The sequence below is a fragment of the Oxyura jamaicensis genome, chromosome 2 (genome assembly GCF_011077185.1).
Source record: "Oxyura jamaicensis isolate SHBP4307 breed ruddy duck chromosome 2, BPBGC_Ojam_1.0, whole genome shotgun sequence".
In the NCBI taxonomy this organism is placed as follows: Eukaryota; Metazoa; Chordata; class Aves; order Anseriformes; family Anatidae; genus Oxyura; species Oxyura jamaicensis.
The window spans coordinates 23,183,843-23,203,736 of record NC_048894.1 but is presented as its reverse complement, the minus strand read 5'-3'; the positions used below and the strand labels follow the sequence as shown (position 1 = coordinate 23,203,736).

Here is a 19,894-nt window from a genome sequence, read left to right as displayed (position 1 = left end):
CTGTGCACCAGATTAACAGTAATTTTGTTTTCATTTTGTATTAGCTTGTTGTAAAGAACCCTGCTGGAACCTGAGACACAGTATTCAGGGACGATAACAGTTGTGTGTGCACAAACTTTTGCCTAGTGAGGCTGACTTTCTGTCTTTCCTGGACAACAGCTAAGATTGCATATCTCAGCCATCCCTGAATTAATCTGTCATTACCAACAGGAATAGCACGTGCTGTATTTCCAGACTCTCTGTAAGGGACGCGGGACTTGTAGCTCTTTCTATAAGCAGACCCAGTTGTTCCCTTCCTGTCTCATTCAGACCTGACTTTTTACTACTGATCTTATCGGTCTATCTGAAACTACATCTTCAAGTACATAGACATAAAGACATCTTTTCACAGGCAGTTACATTTTTTTTCAGTAGATCTGTATGAAAATTGAGTTGTAACCATAAAAGTGATACATTAACACTAAACTGTTATATTTCAGCATATTACATAAAAGCAATTACATTGGCCAAAATGAGTGTATAATAAACTCTTAGTGTTATTATTTCTACGGTACTGTAAAGTTAATATGAATTAAAAAGGATGCCAGTTTAATTATCTACTTAACTCATTACGGTCATAGATTAACATAAACAATTGGTCTGTAGAAATCTATTTTACTGAAGCATTCAGTATCATTAAACAAAGGAGATTTCTCAAATGTAAGGTTTTATTAGTGTAGACTTCATACTGTATCTTCATATGCATAACAGTACTGTGTAAACTTAACTGAGTTAATTACTTATTTTCCATTCACATAATGATATTTCCATTAGTGTACACAGAAACTGCGAGGATAATCTCAGTATATTGAAATTAATGAAAATGATTTACAGATCAGGCACCAGCAGACCAGTGTTAAAAGGGTGGCTTTCCTCTCATGTTAGCTTAATATAAAATGATAAGACAGTTATACTAATCTACACGGGTCAGTTTTAATAAGGTAAAATGGTGATATAAAATAATCTCCAAACCACTCAGTTCAGAAGAGATTAGATTAACTGGTTACAGGAGAGAAAAACACAAACCTTCAAATAGCATGTAATTAATTCAGGGACTTTCAATTTTATGGTTTACAGAACAGGAACATTAGGAATTGGGGATAGCTGAAAGTAGGTTACAATGTATGCAATCTCTGTCCATTACAGAATGTAGGAGTAAAAATTTGGAGATTTCTTCTGGGATTGAGGAAAGTAGGCATTAAAATGTAATATAAATTTTAAATACTTGCCATTCTGACTGTTTCCGTAACTCTGCGAGCTGGTGGAGCCGCTTGAGTGCTTTTTCCTGTTTCTTCTCATCTTTCCATGACTTTGAAGCCACATTTCGAGCAAATTCCCTTTGTTTCAAGTCTTTCAATCTCTGTGTGAAACAAGTAAAAAGAGAAGGGATTATATTTGTAAACAGTATATGCATTACCTCTAACTCAATTTATTTGCCCTTGGTGAAACTAATATATAAATGGACAGTAAGAATATTCTTCAAATGCTATCACTCTAAGAAGATATTGAAAATTCTATTTTTGCACAACAAAATTATATGATTTAGCCATCACTACTTAGCTGATATATACCCACATATGAATAAAACCTTCATTCATAGATACAGATTTTAATCCCGAAATATATTTGTCTTATGCATGCACGTATCTTCTGTTGTCTACAAATACATGTACAAAACTGTCTTCCATTTAATTCAGCTGGAATTTTCCTGTCATATTCAGTCAGTTGGAATTCAATCCATAGCCATATACTGGAATAAATCTGAGCTTGTGTGTGTATTTTATAGATCTCTATACTTGCACAGGTATGCATGGATGTATGTGTGTCTCTGTGTTGGTTCTGTAGCTTTTTAAGACTGCATTTGTTATTCAGAGGAGAGAACTACTGTCTGAAAGATTCCATCAGGAAATTCTTTTATGGGTATATTCACAAATTTTCTGGATCACCTCAGACATCTGTAAGTCAGATAATTCCTATTGGAGAAAGCAAAATTCTTTGCCTTTATTACATTTTTATTACATGGTTTTGTGGTGCTGATAGTGTAAATCAAAGTGAAAGAAAATAAGACAAAAAAAAAAAAAAGTGTCAAAAATATCCTCTATAAAAAAGTGGTGCTATCTGGACGTTGAGTTCACTGTGGTCTCTAGGTCTCTGTGGGTCATGCCCAACATTACGACTCAGGAACATGTACTTCCCAAGTCAGGTCCATATTTCCATTCTCCACAGCAAAAATAAGTTGCTCCCCTCACCAGCTTCCCAGCACCAGGGTGTCTGGGGAAGGGAGGTTCATAAGTGAGAATGGAGCTCAGGTACACTGAGTCAGATATCTAAACTGGAAACCTTGATGACCAGGACTAAGAGCTGAACCCCAGCATCCACTTGCCCCTCAATCTGAAGGAGACACTGCATGGGACTTATATTTCCAGAATAGGCAGAAAAAGCTGCTCAAAAGTCTTGCCGTGACTGCACAGACCTCTGCACAGGCCATTAGGGATCTGTGTTTGAGGTACCAAGTTGAAGACAGAGAGACACACTTATAGTGTCTCAAGAGAACGACAAATGCATGAAAGAACTGCTTTCTGGAGAGACAGATAGCTTTTCTCAGTAGATGAAGACAAAGTGAATATGAAAAAAAAATAAAATAAAATGCTGTGTTGTTTTATAAAATCTAAAGAGATGGTAGTTCCTTTTTTTTTCTTTTCTTTTCTTTTTTTTTTTTTCTTCTTCTTCTTCAACTAAAATTAGAGAAATATTAAGTCATCCATTTAATGGTGATGGCATAATATTACAGAGAGACACACAGGAACCCTTGGGAGAAAGAGGTGATACAGGTTCTGATTATGTTCTGTGAAGCATGCTGGAAAGCTGTGGTGGGTATCTCTCATCATGGTCACGTCAACTCTCCTTCAACTATATTTGTGAAAAAATGATTAAAAAATAAATTAAAAATGAAAAAGCCAGAGAGCATTTGTTAGGAGAAAAAAATATGTTGTGAGACTAAGTTTCTTGTTTGCTCCCAGCCTTCTGGACCCTGAGACTTGTGCTTCTGAGCACTGATATGGAGCTAGAGAGAGTTGGGCTGTCCAGGAATCAGCTGTCCAGGGAGCTTAAGAGCTGTCAGTGACCTGCCTGATGTCTTCCCATGGACAAATTCCCTTGGATAGGGAGGAGAAGGCCAGAAAGGCTCAGGGAACTTGTGCAGCTCCAACCAGCAAGAACCATCCTGCCACCTGGTGCCTGTTGAAAGTTTAACTGTATTAATCAGAAACCTTTTCAGTCTGCCTAATCCATATATATCTCTGGAAATCCTCTATCAGCTGCGATATTTAGTATTTCACCAAACTAGACTCCAAAACAGAACCTCTCCAAGGTCCTCTTTAAAACACTTAGAATTCAGTTCCTTGGAAAGAAATGGTTATTCCACCAATTTTTTATTTTTTCCCGTCCCCCTCCCTGTCCATCTAGCATTCCATTCCCTCAACATTTTTGCCTGTAGTTTACAATAAATTAGACAAATATGTAAGACAACATTACTGCTGGTCCAAGAAAGACATATCTTTTTAGTAATATGTTAAAGCCAAAGCTGTAAAGTAAACCAGATAATCTTCCCAGAACAAGCTTTCTGTCATCTTTCATTTTTACATGAGTGTAAAGATATTTAAGCAGTAAAGATTCTATTTTCCATGAAAAAACACACAGAGTCTTGAGTCTTATTAGCATCTTCCATGTGAATAAAGGGCAAAGAAATACATTTGAGAAATGTCGTTCAGTGCTGCTTGCTGTGTTTTAGTTGTCACCATGAGCTGTTTGGTATCACACATAAAGCATTCATGAGGAAAAACAGAAACAGTTTCTACCTGTCAAGAAAACAAAGAACAATGTGCATGCTAGTACTATGGAGTGCAGGTACTGCAAAGCAATGCCATTTCACTTCTTTGACAGTTAGGATGATAATCAACAAAGCAAATGGACCAACACTAAGAATAGAAGTCCTACCGGTATTTTTTGCTCTCTAATGGCATACAGAATGTGTCAAGGAAGAAGAGAAAAGAATGCAAAAAATATAGGTAAGTGTAGCTGAGCACTCATCAACTGGAGATGAAAACCAAGAAATCAAAAGCATCTACAGTCTGAGCAGAGAAAGGGTCTCTCCCTGCACATGCCCTCATCAAAACAAAAAAGCTGCACTGCCAGAGCTCCTGTTAGGAATTGTAATGAAATTTGTCATCTATGTTGGATAGACCACGGGACTGCCCACTGAACCTGCAAAAGCCATGGTTTTCCTCACTAATAACGTGTGCCAGTCTTTTGACAGGCATGCAAATATTTTTCACAGGTGGTGAACAACAGCATGCAACTGAGGAGGTACCTGAATGACAACCCTAAGCTCAGCAGGTGTGCTTGAAAATTAACATCACTTTACATGGCAATTTCTTTTTTCATGTAATTAGGTACTTAACTGGGCATCCAAATATAGGCACGTATAATAAATTATGATTTATTTAATAGCAATTTAGTGTTCCGTCCTTCACCTGCTACAAATATCATTGCCACGGAATTATGTTTCATATTTAGACTTAGGTTCTATTCTTTCTCTGTTTTTCATGTAAATGTGCATGTGGATACTGCCATATCTAAAAGTATTTTTTTTTTTTTTTTTTTTTTTTAACCCACACAGACTATTAAATGACCACAAAGTAATTTTCACTACTATGGAACACTTTACTTATATAACCATGGCTGAGTCATATTGGTTCATCTATATAAGACCAACTCAAAAATTGCTGAATGTTATTTCCCCCCCCGAACTCTGGTATGATTCATCAGGGGATCCAAATGAGTCAATGGTGTTACCAATGGTGTTACCTATCTTTGTTACCTTCATTTGTTAGCCAGGAAACATCAGTGGCCAAATACTATACCTGTACTGTACTATTGTACTTTAGCAACTTCTACCAGATTTTTTTTTTTTTAATTGTTGCTTTGTTGTGGCCAATACACCTGTAGCATACTTACCATTGACTCCATTTTCAGTAGTAGGATTACTTTCTTTCCAGAGCTTGATCCTGATTTCTATTCCTCCACATGAACACATGAAGAGGAGCATTTCTCTGGATTGTCATTAATCTCAACAAATTTAGATGCCTGTGGCAGTTTCTTAGATTTTCTTTATAACTACTGAAGAGAAATTAGCACTTTTAGGGACCTAATCACCTCATCTTAAACCAGTGGGGTAAAGTGAGATGTAAAAATATCTTTCTTTTCATTGGGTACAAAGGGTATTAATGGTGACTATCTCAGACATGGACCACTTTTGATAGAGGAAGAGTGTGCGATTGGTACATTGTCACCACTACAGGTAGTATTCAAGTTTACAGGTTCCATAAAAGAGTTGTTTGTACTAGTGTTAATTTTTGCATATATAAAAGAAAGAAAGTTGAGAAAGACTTCTGGGCTTATTCATTTTTTATTTTTTTATGAAACAATTGACAAGATAAGGTTTTTATAATCTGCATTTCAAAGTGATTAATTTGACAGGGGATATACAGAAAAAAAAAAAAAAAAAGTGAAGAGATTGAGCTTGCAGTACTGGTTAAGAACACAAATACATTGAGAAGTATAGAGAAGATATTTGTTCTTCTCTCACTCCTGATTTCTTGTCTTGGTCATTTCCCTGCCAGATTTCTCACCCCTCCTTCTCTAGGTGGTTGCTGGCTTCAAGAACCACTTTTTCTCTTGTTCACTTTCTCTCAATTTAAGGACCAGAGGGAATGTAGTACTGGGAGAGAATTACTTCTTTTGAGAATTCTGCCAGAGGTCACATTCACCTCATTATAGAGATCTACTTGGGAGTCTCAGTATCTCTACTTCAGATACTGGGTCAAATAAGTGTTGCTGCAAGTATATTGAGAAGCAAATCATGTTTTTGTTCTCAGTGGTGTAACTATGTGGATTTAAATAGAAGGTAGGTTTGGAAAAAAATGTTAAAATTTCATCCATTAAATCAGAAAATATCAGGTCAGCTTGAGTTAAGAAAATTTTTCCACTTACATTCAGATATTTTATTTCTGAATATTATTCACATTCAATGTATGTGATAAAACATTCATCACTGTAAGGCACTGTAGCCCCAAATAGAAACGTATGCATCTCTGCTTACTTCAGTCAGCTTCATCTATATGAGGCCTGCCATATGTAAAGAGCCTTCTCTGAATTCAAGTCCATAAACTAAAGTGTTTGAGTGCATGATTATTGTCTTAAAGATTTATTTCCACTTTGCTGAAAAACTCCTTAATTGAATTCTAATCAAACTCACCATAGAAGGGTTAAATGAGGAAAAAAAGTGGAATGTGATTTTCAGTAATTATTCTCTTGCCTAAGACTGGAACTAAGTATATTATTTATAAAATGATTTTACACTGCAAACCATCAAATGAGAATAATAAAGTTACTAGAAAACAAAATTAGATGTCATCTCATGTCTTATAGTCTTAATTCTCTAAGTGAAATAGGGGAAACAACAAAGAAGAAATTTGCTTTTACTATAACAAATAAAATCCTAAAAATAAAAATGGAAGGCTATTACTTATGGAAATTAACCAGGAGATATGAAACTCAAAAATTACCTGACAAATTGTCGTGTTTTACACATAAATAGTAAAAGATCCCTTTGAAGTGTGTGATAGTGACTATTTTGGGGGTATATTTTATTATAGCCAATCATAATGGATTCAATATTGTTATCAGGAATGAATGGAAGATAAAAAGAAAATATCCTTGCATGATTGTGTTAGGGAATGAGATGACAGCAGGAGGGGAAAAAATCAGTCCTTAGACATGCCCATCAATGAATGAGTTGTTGATAACAGAACCAATTGAAAGAAAAAATTACAATCAGGTGTTTGTTTTCATGTTCCTTCATAGAAACGACTGCTAAATCTTTGTAGAAAGATGATCTGATCTAGAGCAATGGGTCTTGATACCAGAAAGAAACAGGATCTACCACTGCTTATCTCTGTCTTTTCTGTGAGAGCTTCTTACAGTTCAACCAGATCAGCGAATATTCTTGCTGCTTAAACTGATTTCAACCATTGCCTAAAGTAAGAGTTTGGACTAATGAAATTCAGGGTACATTTGTATAGCTCATGAGAAACCCCAAAGTAATGTTAAAATAGATGGATTGCAGGGAGGCCATTTCTGCAGGGTAAAAGATAGAACAGGCACTTTGTGGCAGCAATTCACTTGTTTGAAGGACTGAGCTATTTGTGGATTCAGCATATGCTCCGCTTGACCACCCACATTTATATCAGTTCCAATGAATTTATTGTCATATGGTCCAGCAAGCTGGCTGTGTACTGTACTATTTGATTAGACACATCCAGTGTCATTTTGGAATACAGAGTAATTTACCTAGTAAAAGCAACACATTTGAAAAATAAGAATCTTGAGACAAGGACTGTGTCTTCACTGCATATTTATATGCAGCCTGACTCATGGGGTCTCTGGTGCTGATTCTCAGCCAGAGAAAAACAAGAGCTCATTTAATTTTTTTTTCTTTCCCATGTAAAGATCTCAAAGAGAATAAACTATTATGACAATTTCATAAAATCAAATACTAATTGTAATCTTACTTAAGAAATTTTTAAGCTTTTTTCCCACTTTTTTGAAGCCTATCTCACCACTTAGTGTTTCCTTGTTCTGGCTGTAGCAGGTGAAATATAATATCACTTACATTTTAAGGGATTTAAGTCTACATTTAAGTCTGAATTATCCAAGAATTCAAAAGGTGGGTGTAAAGCATGGCCTCAGAACTCCTTCAATGTAGTCATCAGACTTTCAGAGTAACAGTAATGATAACAGACATGATTTTGCATACATTTTATATAACACTTTACGGATACAAATCTCAGATGTCTTATGAAACAGGCACTTTTACCATGATACTATTTTACAAATAAAGAAATGAAAGCAAAGAGAGATGGAATTATTTATGAGAAGAATAGGGAAGAAGCTAAATCAGCACTCACAAATGTGTGTTTAATTAGTACATCTTACTCTTTATAAGCCCATTGGAACAAGACGAAAGATGCCAGACATCTGAATTAAACGTGCCATGGTTTTGACTGGGATAGAGTTATTTTTCTTTGTAGAGGCTTGTATGGTGCTGTGTTTGGGATATAAGATGAGAACAATGATGGTAACACATGGATGTGTAGTTGTTGCTGGCAGTGCTCACCAGAGCCAAGGCCTCTCCTACTCCACGCTCTGCCTGGCCAGTGCACCGGGCCAGGGAGCTGGGAGAGGACACAGCTTGGACAGCTGACCCAGGCTGCCCAAAGGGGTGTCATGCCACCCACCCCACAGGGTGTCATGCTCGGCAATAACAGCTGGGGAGGAAGGGGGGATGTTTGAAGTGATGGCACTTGTCTTCCCAAGGAACTTCCCAAGGGCACTTGACAGGCCCTGCTTTTCTGGGAGTGGCTGACGCCTGCCTGCTGATGGAAGCAGTGAGTGAATTCCTTGTTTTGCTTGACTGTGTGCATGGCTTCTTCTTTACCTCATAAACTGTCAGTATGTGGGTCCTCACACTCTTAGCTTCCCTATTCTCTCCCCCATCCCACCTGAGGTGAGCGAGCCAGAAGCCGTGTGGTGCTGAATTGCCTGCTGGGGTTAAAACACAGTAAGTCCTGAATTTGATTTGCCTGTATAATCAGCTGGTTCTTAAAAACTGTGGTAGTGATGAAGGAACTACAATAAAGCATGAAAAATACCCATTACTAAATACTGTGCTATGTCCATAGGTTACATAAAGGAAAGCTGAATCAGCAGACCACTACACTGTGGCTTTGTACTACTGTGCTAGAGAACAAGCTCATCACTAAAAAGAGTTATTTTAATAGGCACTTGAAATAAATGTATGTTTTGCGCTAGGTACCTTTCACTGCACTTCAGATGAAAATGTATTTGGTCAGGGCAAAGGGTGAAAAACTGTATGTGCATGACAAATATTAAAACCAACTATAAACAAAAGTCTCATCAAATGTCTCAAGGAAGTAGAATATCACTTTTTCTAATAAGAAGTAATAGCTATCTGTAAAAATACTTTTAGGTTGTTTTCCTTATTCAGTCAAAAGCAAAACATGCTTTCTCTTCTATTTGCTTAAAGTAGGTAGATGTCTTCTGGAGTAGGAGAGCTAGAGGTAACCAGGAAAAATACTATAAAAAAATGGCAGATCAGAGTAAAGGAGGAACAATAAATGACATCTCCATGACATAAGATTCTTATTTAACAATAAGAAAGGCCACAAATGTCTTTTATAGTCATCTGTCTGAAACTTCCCAATAACACAAAACACATCTCTTATCCTTTTAAGAGATAAACTGATAAAACCAAGTTACTTTGACAAGATCTATTTTACATAAACCAAATTAAATTACATTAATTATATTATAGTTCTTTAATATTTTATGGAATCCTCTATCAGCCATGCCAGCATTTTCCCTGGCACTGATATCAGGATGACAGATTTTCTTGTTTATTCTCTTTAAACACTAGCATGGTTTCTAGCTTCATGCAACTTCCTCTAGTGCCCTGAGACTTATTAAAAATTCTCATTAATGGTTGTGAGAATGTATGGTCATCTCTTTCCCACTATTAAGTGTGGGTTACCTGAATCTGCTGGTATAAAAATATTTAGTTTCAGATTATGCTGTTTAATATTTTTCTTAGCTAATGCTAGAGTGGTACTTCACAATCATCATAAACATCAGAAATATGACTAAATCATTTGGCTATTCCCCAAGTATAGAACAGAAATCTTTATTAAATATTCTTTTTTTACATCATGGCTGACTAGTAACTCATTTCTATTTGGATCAGAAGATTCTTTATGTCCTAAATATACTTTCAGAAACCTTCTTGCCCTTACCTCTGATGACTACAAATTTTCCCTTTGCCCTTTTTACTTCCTCTATCACTTTTTTCCAATTTCTTCACTTCTGATTTATGATCTTTACTATCCATTTTTCCTTTTTCTCCTTTATTATAAATTTAAGCCACAGAGAATTGACTTTCCTTCTAAACAGGATTAGCTGTTTATTACCTATTTGATCTTTTTTTTTTCAGTTGTGGGATTTTTATTTGTAAGCTATCTGACAAATGTTCTTTTAAATTTCTTAAGTTTCTCTCACATCTTTCCATTTGAATTCCTCCTCCTAGTCCATTTTGCTGGCTCTTCCACCTTCATGACACTAGCTTCCTCAAGTAAGTGCATGTTGCAGTTTTTTTTTTTCGATTTTATTTTTGTTTTCATGCCATTTGCACTTACTAAACACAATCATGTCATTTTTTTCTAAATTTCCTTTATGCCTGTGTTGATCATCATGATACTAATAAAGTGTAAGCTGAAGATCAGTTTTATAGAGTTCCATAATGTAGATGAATCCAGATACAGTAATTTGAAGCATTTTTGTACTATTCTTGACAGAAGGGAGGTCCACAGAGGCAACAAATTCAGATGGATAATCTGTTAATTTTAATTTCTTCCTGCATGGGATTGGAAGCAGTTTATGTTCCAGTCTTTGGTTTAGTTACAGGAAGAGATGAACAGCTGTCCCATTATTTTTTCCAGGGCAATTCACTCCTGCCACATCCTGGTGTAGCCTTTGATTATCTGAGAAAACCTTCTGAGAACATATCTCAGTAAATTGTACTGATAAATGGTTATTTTGAATATATATTTTTATTTATTTTCCAAATTTGTCTCACATAGTTATTATGTGCTGTGTCTTTTGATTTTAGTGCCCTTTTTTCCCTCCTCTTGACCTATCCATCTCACGTCCCAGTTCATCTGCATTTCCTGCTGAAATCACAAAAGTAATAAAGTGCTTCCTAAGCAAATTCATTGTGTCAAGGTAAAAGATAGCCAAACTGTGCAGTGTGAATGATGTCTTAATTTTCCATTTTATAAAGGCAAAGACATTTTGGCCTATCCAGCACCCTTTTTATTGCCACTTGCTTAAAATATTATTCATTTGAAATCTGTTATTTGTTTTTGGTTCTCTTGAACATATTGCTGTTGTAACCTACAGTGCCTAAGGCTTTCACTAAGACAGGGAGCTAAAAGCATGCACATGGTCAAGATATGTGGTTCAGCTCACTGCTGTGTAACAGATCACTGAGCTGCAACTTGACACCTTTCAATTGTGATTCCATACATTAAAATTAATTTAATACTGCTCAGGAAAATGTTCCCTGGAAAGAGGGTGAAAATGAACAAATTGCACGTTGTGGAGCTAATGGAAAGTAGTATTTCATGTCCCCCTTCCCCTTTTACCCATGCTCTAGACTCTGTTTGTATTCACCCAAATACCATCAAATAATGCTATAAACAAACTAGTTTTTATGTAGATATGGAAACTTTTTAACACTATAAAGCTGAATTATCACTCACTGCTTTTAAAATATGTTATGCCACTTCTAAAATTTTGAGTATACTTTATTATTTGCTCCCAGCAAAATTTTATTGCTGTAAAATTTGAAGTTGATCTTTTATTTATACCACTGCTTCTTATTCTAGTTCTTTGTACTTTTCTACAGCCCTGAATTTGAGTTATTTCTTTTATTAAAGTATGATTGTAAGTTTGTGTACTTAAATTGAACAACAACCCTCTTAAAATATGCACCATCTCATATAAAACATGATGAGAGTAACTTTATATTCTTTGGCCTAGGTGAGTCAAAATGGAGACATTGTGCTGCTTGATGAACTACAGAAATAAATAAGGAATTATATGGGAAATTATTTCAATTTGCTAGAAATTACAGAAAATCACTATATACTGTACTCTTCTCATGTTCTCCAAGTTTAGATTTAGATATATAGATTTAGATATGACTTGTTGTTTTGCATGCATGCAGGTCCAATTTATGATTGCTTTCAATCTGCAGGCCAGAATCTTAATTTTCCTTTTTAACTATGCATCAGGACATTATGCTGTGTTAAATTTCAAAAGGGAAAGGAAATCAGAATCTGACCTGAGTTACTGAGACCCATAATTAAGTGACTGAATTGAATGCCAGGTGTAACCCAGGCTCAAACAATATGAAAAGCTGAACTCAGAAAAAAATTGTCAGTGGAAACTGATGAGAAGAGTGGATTTTGCACTAAAGTGAAGAACAAGATGAGATTAATCTGAATATTTTGGGTTCCTTGTAAAAGGAAATAATAAATATTAATAAATATTAATTTAACAATTGTAATAAATTAAATTGAATATACTGTTTTATTTTGCCCCTAAACTTTATTTATTAATTTACCCAATAATTCCTCTATTAATTGTGACTTCCTGTTCTTGCACACAATCAGATCCTTACCTAATTTTGGAGATCTAAGGCAGGTTCACGATACAAGTAGTAAGTTACCATTTCACATGTCCTATATAAATGTGTAAATACAGAGCAACGGAACATGACTGCATTTGCACTTTTAAACATCAGTACTTAGAAATGTCTGTTTTGAAGGAAGCAGAGCTAAGAATCCTTCAACATGCTAAAGTTTGTAAACAAGTAGAGAAACATTAACTACAAACAGAGTCTCCTACAGTGTTCCCGGGGGTTATGTCAGTTCCTCTCTACTTACACATTTGTTTAAAGAAGCAGAATTTCTGCTTAGCAGAAAAGTTTAACATTTGTGACTTATTTACCTTTTAGACTTACTGGAGGAAGTAAAATTTTGAGAACTTATTAAAAATGAAAATTTAAACTGTTTCCAAGTGACTTGATGTCAATTCATCTAAAAAACAATGGAACAAAATGGTTTATAAAGTGATAATTTTCATAATTTGTTTTTACCTCAAGAATATTAAACATAATGTGTGCATATATTACAAATCCTATTTTAAAATGTTTTCAAGGTTGCACTGTTGAAACAGTGTATTTCAATCTTAATGAACAATTTCAAGTTGTTTTAAAACAAAATGATGTAAAACTTTCCAATGAAAAATGCTCCTGAACTTCTCACATTCCTGCCAAAGCATTCTGCTTTAAAAATAATATTTCCTGTTGGAAAAAAGTGTTTAGAAGTTAACTTTGTGTTAAGGAAACATTTGTTTTTTATGGTCCCATCACCTGTGTTAATATATTTGTTTGGTATTCATATGAATATCATCTACATTTCTCTAGATATTCCCTTGCAATTTAATATGAGAAGGTGTTTAAAGAGCCCTCATCTTTTTAATGGCTCCTGGTGGAGCCTAATTATTATGAAATTGCTAAAGCAGAGAAATGATAATTAGTCTGGGTTACCTCTTTTATTTTTCCCTTGGAGACACGTTAAAATATGTTAATTAATGCTTTTAACTAAGAAAAGGTAATAAATGACTAATCCCACCATCTTTATTGCTATCTTGGTGCTGTACAGAAATGTTTCTGGTTTGCTTTTAAATATTTGTTTCTGTTATAAGTGCCCGTTAAAGACATACAAGGTACATTGTACATTTCCTCAAACACAAACATCATTGATTAACATGACTTTAAAGCTCCACAGGAATCAATTACGAAGCTACATTCTTGCACATTAATTACTGCAGATGGTCAAAAGTGAACAGAGCTATAATAGATGCAGATTCTAAACAGATGTTTGTAGGGCCATGTATACCTTTGTGCGTGCCAATGAGATTAGAAGAAATATTATTTTTCCAGACAGATATGAATAAGAGTAGACCATTTAAAAGTTATGCAGAAGCTAACAGAAGCTTTTTTTTTTTTTTTTTTTTTTTTTTTTTTTTTTTTGTGAACATCTGATGGTAAAGTATTTTGCTTGTGAAGTTAATTGCCCAGTGTCTCCAAAAAGCTGGTCATAGCAGAAAATTGCCATAGGTAAGATATGTAATCTTGTTGAATAATGCTGTATTCTACAAGTCACTCCACAAATATGAACTAAAGTACTTATAAATGTACAGTAAACAAAAACAACCATAGCATCTGGTAGTTCTTTCTTTCTCTCACTTTGAAGCAAGACTTGTAGAGCCTGACCTTAGAATGACTGTTTTGTTCAGATCTGCTGCTTTCTTTCTCTCTCTCTCACACACACACAATCTGTAAAGTATTTGGCCTACAAGGAACATTATCTAATGTTCATCAGTCTTTTGAAGATGGTACAAGAAATATACTGTACATCTGTGTTCAGCCTTGACCAGTTCTTATTCATAGTGAATAGATACTGCTATGAGATTTTTACATAGAAGTAGCTAGAGGACATGCTGTATATCCCGTTGCTTTTGTCCTAGTTACTTGTCTTTAAGAAGTGAAAAAGACATCTGAATATAGAAATTAAAAAAAAGAACAGTGAAGTCCAATATCATTTTCCAAAAATATATATATATATAAAAAATCTGTGATTTATCTTGCCCATTAATTAATGCAGACATAATTCCAACTGGACTGACCTAGAGATTATCTAAAAAGAGGAACAATCATTTTAATATAAATGTTTAGGTTCTCCATATTTATTCTATTTTCTTAAGTACTATCGTATGTACTACATGTGTACTGCATGTACTGTCGTATGTACTGCACATCAGAACAGAGTACCAAAGAGGAATACATTGGTTTTAATCACTACTTTTTACATAGTATGAAACTATATATGATTAGCTCTAAAACATTTTCTATTGGAATGGTGTGCTTCAGAAAGACTTTTTGTTTCAAAATCTATTGAATTTACATGTTTCTTCATTTTCTGGGTCAGGAAATTATAGAACAAAATTAAACTTTTAAACTATCCAAACTGATATTTTTGGGGCACAATTTCATAATTGTCACTATTCAATTTGGGTTTTGGCATCATGTTTTTGTTTGTTTGTTGGTTTTAACAAATGTAATTCTTCAGATTCCTTGCTTATTTGAATAAAATGTAATTCTTCAGATTCCTTGCTTATTTGAATAAGCCATCCATTACAGTGCATCACCCATTCCCCCTGACTGAAAAATCTTTTATAAAACTCTAGCAATGAAAAAGTATACTCTCTGAAAAGAATGGAAATGACAATAACAGTCATTAATGTAGAGCACTTCCTCTACCCGATATTCTGGTTATTTCTATGTCTTAAATGCCAAAATCTGATAATACACTTCTGTAATTCCTTACATAATGAAATACTAAAGAAATGTCTTACAGTCATTGGACCATCATTAGCAATGAAGAAATTAGGTTTCCCATGTTTTTTTCTTTCTTTTTTTTTTTTTTTTTCCCAATGTAAAGAGGGTTAAATTGGTAATTTACATACTAATTAGCATTCATTCTAAAGAACACCAAATGTAATTCCATAACATCTAGCATTTAACAACTTGGCTTATCTAGACATTAAATTTAAAAGCAGCTCTGTATTGTTTGCAAGAGTTTTTTTGAGGGCTAATGATTAAAGGAATCTCATTATTTTAAGCAACATGCAATTTTAAAAAGATGAATACTGCCAATTTAGTTACTTTATCACCGAGTAATAAGAAAAGAGCCAAGCACCGGAAGGGCAGCAGGTTCAGTAGTTCTTAATACGACCCACAGATCTGTAAGTTTAAAATAAAGAATTGTTTCTGATGACATTTCTTTAGAATCTGTTGCCTCAAGTCACCCTCATTTTCAGAGTGTGCTCAGCATATTTGATAATGCTGCTTCTGCTGCTACAGAGCTACTCTGGTACATGGACTTGCTATAGAGTGCAACGGAGTCATCTCTATGTAGTATAGCCAAAAATACAAGCCTCCTCTCATAACATTTAAGAAAATATTGCATGATATTATAAAATAAACATTCAATTTAAGGTCACTTCAAGCTGGCAAAATGAATGCTTTTAGTACAGTGATGCAATTGAATTATCATATTGTTTACATCCTTACATCCTGCTTTTGCTCATATGCTGCCCTTTGCTTAAACTGTGATGTCATCCTCTGTTGCTTTATGCTATCTTTATTTACATCAGTTTCTGTGATGTGACACAACTTGATTGTCTGTTTCATTGCATCACTATTTCAGTACTTCAAAGATGCTGGATTGCAGGTACTCTGAAGCACAGCAAGCATGATAAAAACATAGTTTTAGAAAGACAGGATTTCTCTATTTCTGAATAACAGAAAGAAGCTTCCAGGCCAAGAAAACAGACTATTTTGGCTTTACATTATCTATCAGTGGTAGAAGTTTGAATTATATGTAAGCAACATAATTTGCTCATATTTTATTTATTTTCAAACACCAAGTGATTTTTGATGACATGTACTACCTTGGTACTATTTTCAATATACAAAGAAACATTTTATGCCAATATATACATTTTTTTTCTTCTTCTAAAAAGAATTACTGTTCAAAACAACCTCTGATTTTCATATATCATTCCTTATTATTTCACCCAGTTCCTCTGCTCTCAGTGGAATGTCTTCTCCTGTGCTTTACCCTGCTATTTCCCCTTACTGATTTATTATTTTTGTAGGTCTTTGCTACTGTAAACTTATTTTTACCTCTTTTTTTTTTTTTTTTTTGTACACATCTTCATTTTGACTTCTAATTTCAGAGTGATACTTCCATGAAATTTCTTTCTCTCTTCATCAACTACACTATTCTCATAATTACTTCATAAAGCCACTTCTTCTGTTGCCCCCTCATTTCACATCATCAGTTCATTTGTAGCCAAGAGCTTTGTCCTTTTCACAAGATGGGTTAATTCCTTCAGTACAGTCCATCTTCAACACAGAGTCAGGGAATTTTCCTTAATGAAAGCAACATGCAAGCCTGAGATAAAAGATTGTGTTAAACAACAGTTGCATAAAAGTATCAAAAAAGTCATCCATACAGTATTGTTTTGGTGTTTCAATCCAAGCACTGAAAGCATAGAAACCTGGGTCTTAAAATATAAATTGTTTGGAAATCTTAATTATAAACATCATGGTGAATTCTGTATTTAACGATTCAATAGAAACCATATGATAGTTTGTTTTGTAATCAAAACTAATATAAGAAGAAAAGGGAAATGTAAAAGGAGTTAATTCACAAAAATAAATTCTGAAAGAATGAGAACTTGTTAAGTCAATTATGAAAAAAGCAGTGAGAGTGAAATCTATTCAGCAAGAAATTATCAAAACTTGCTTGTAAAGGAGTTACAGAAGGAGTGAAGTCATTTTGGGGAGGATGAACAAGAACACACTGCAAAATCAATGTATGATGAAAAGCTAAGAAAGTGTGAAACTATGACTGAAATTAGACAATGTAATAAATAGCATTGTCATATGTAACAATAAGAAAATCACTGGTTTAAGATTGAGCAAGACCAGGCAAAAAGGTACTGAAATGATATGGTAGACTACAGAAATTAAATCTTTCCTTTTAGCTTTGCTTTTCACATAATAGGAAACAAGTCTTATGCCAGAAATATAAAGAGTATACTGTTTCCACAGAAAGCTGTACTTAAAAGGAAAAAACAGGGAAAATCAAATCTGTATATGTAGTAGAATAATTAATAAAATAACAGTTAGGAATTCTTCTGCATTAAAAATCAAAAAATTCTTAAGAAAATAAGTATTGTGATGAAGAAGTGTCTTGCATAGGGTATACATCCACAGATAATAATTCTAATTCTCTAATGGTGATAGGTAAAACATAAACTGGAAATAGACTTGTATCGCTAAATTATCATTTCACTGAAATTAAAGAATAAATCATGGAAAAATATGAGTAACTGTTGGCCATATTGAATTATACTTTCAGTACATTGATTTATATGTCAGAAGCATCTAATATGAATAGAGATACCTGTGGCAATTGTTTGAGATGAAAAAAAAGTAACAAAAATAAGACAAAAACTACTACACATAGAAAAATTTGTTTCTCAGTTCAAGTCCACTTATAAACAAGCTGTTTGAAGGAGTCTAACATCATATCAGTAGTTCTCTTGCTCTCCTGATCTTTAACTTTTAATTCAATTAAGATTCCAACTTTCTTACTAGGGATGTGACAAATGTGAAAATTATTTTATATATATATATATATATATATTTCTTAACATGCATCAATCTAAGTTGATTTTTGCAAGATTAGAGGAAGAAAATGCCAATGGCTGCAGATAACACTTCTCTCTAACTGAGAGGAAGAAATGCTGATGCCTTTTGCTGGTTAGGTTATTTTCTGAGGAATACACAGAGAGTGATTGTGCACACAGGTGCACAAACTGGCCTTAAAAAAGCAGTACAAGAGGAGCAGTGGGTCCACCAATATCTTGAGGGGAAAATAGCAGAGACTACACAAATGCACATAGTTATGAACCTTCATGCCAAGGTAGCCCTTTTTGTTTTGATTAATACGTTCTTACAACTCCTGGTATTTTATCCAGAAAAAGGTTTCTTGATGCTGTGTTTTCCTTTGCTCCCAAATCCTGAGGTGAAGTCTCTTGGATACTGTCAAACCAGTCTCCTTTTCTCAAAATTAAAATTGTTTGGGTACTAAGAGATATGTACCTGAGAATCAAAATATAAGATTTTCCTCCAATAAACATACAGATGCTAGAAAATAAAGACCTTAAACATGAATGAACAAAATCTCAGTACTAAACTTACTCCTGTATCTTTCTCTGTGCTTACTTACCTATGTATTTTCTAGGTGTTAGAGGCAAAGCTAGTGAAAATGTAAGAGTATTTACTATCTTTGATGTTTAACAGTAGCTAAACCTCTGTCTGAATTAGAGTTTAAATCCACAAGTCCATAAAGTCTTAATGGCAAGTACCTACAGCTGTACACACTAAATCAGACTTTCATGAAGAAATGCACACAAGTGCTAGTGTGCATGGATTTAAATACCAATATACAGATACATACATGTGAACTAGTGTAAAATGAAAATTCTGTTCGTCTACTTTACAGTATTGTGCATTTCAAGAACACTATTTTTTTTTTTTTTTTAATCTGAGTGAATGTGTTTAGGCAATATCTCTAAATTTTGACAACAAGCTAAAAGAGCTGTTTTGTTGTCAGAAACCCCAAGATGGCAATACAGCCTTGTTTTTCTTTGCTGTTTATTTCTATTATTATTATTATCACAATTATTATATTTCAGTGCATGGAACAAATTTGTAATTTTCTTATTTGTTGACATCTGAAAGCCTTGCTGATTGCTAAGGATTATTTATCCAAAAATGGAAAGCTCCCACTACTTCTACAAGTGAATAAATGAATGCTATGCATGACCTGGAGGTATTAAAAGATTCCCAAGATTCCATTTAATAGCATTAACCAAGTAGACATCTCTGCTCAAGTTTTATTTCCTTTCACAGATGGAAGTGACTTAACAATCCTATTAATACATCTGTACTTACATATTACTTGTTCATCAAAGTGTAACAGGCAATCATATGTATTATATTTTCAGGCAGCAGCTTATATTAAATACATACAAACTACTTTTGAACAAATTCATACCAGGACTCTTTTCAGTGTTCAGATAGTCTCAATAGAGCTGAGATAATCAGTTCTGATGCAGTCAGCTTCTCTTAAGGAGAACACCACAAGCGACAGCAAATATTGATGCAGGCACCTTGATGTTTGGATGGGAGATACTGCAGATTTACCAAATGTGTTACTGCCTGTGACTGCTGCTGAAGACTTTATAAAGTCATAGGTTTCATAGCAAAGGAAAAACACAAAGGAAAAATACTGTTGATTTCAAGTGGGCTAGCTGGCATGGGCTGGGGTAGGGAGACATGCATGCACAGGGCTGTACGGCAGTGGAAGATCAGGAGCAGGGAAGGAGTGGGGTGTACTCCCTGGGGGTACACCTTCATTCCTGCCTCAACCTTAGTGCAGTATCAGACTTAAAA

The 19,894-nt window shown here is 34.4% G+C and overlaps 1 protein-coding gene across 3 annotated transcripts in view; it reads right to left on the bottom strand.

The window, feature by feature from the left end:
- ZNF804B (zinc finger protein 804B) overlaps positions 1 to 19,894 on the bottom strand; it is a 238,895-nt gene that overhangs the window by 5,161 nt on the left and 213,840 nt on the right. For 2 of the 3 annotated variants that reach the window (XM_035318456.1, XM_035318459.1), the window contains exon 3: positions 1,269 to 1,399. In XM_035318456.1, coding sequence (XP_035174347.1) covers positions 1,269 to 1,399 — 131 coding nt within the window. Of the gene's footprint in view, positions 1 to 1,268; positions 1,400 to 16,576; positions 16,808 to 19,894 lie in introns of those variants that run through there. The other variant, XM_035318460.1, reaches the window with a different exon arrangement.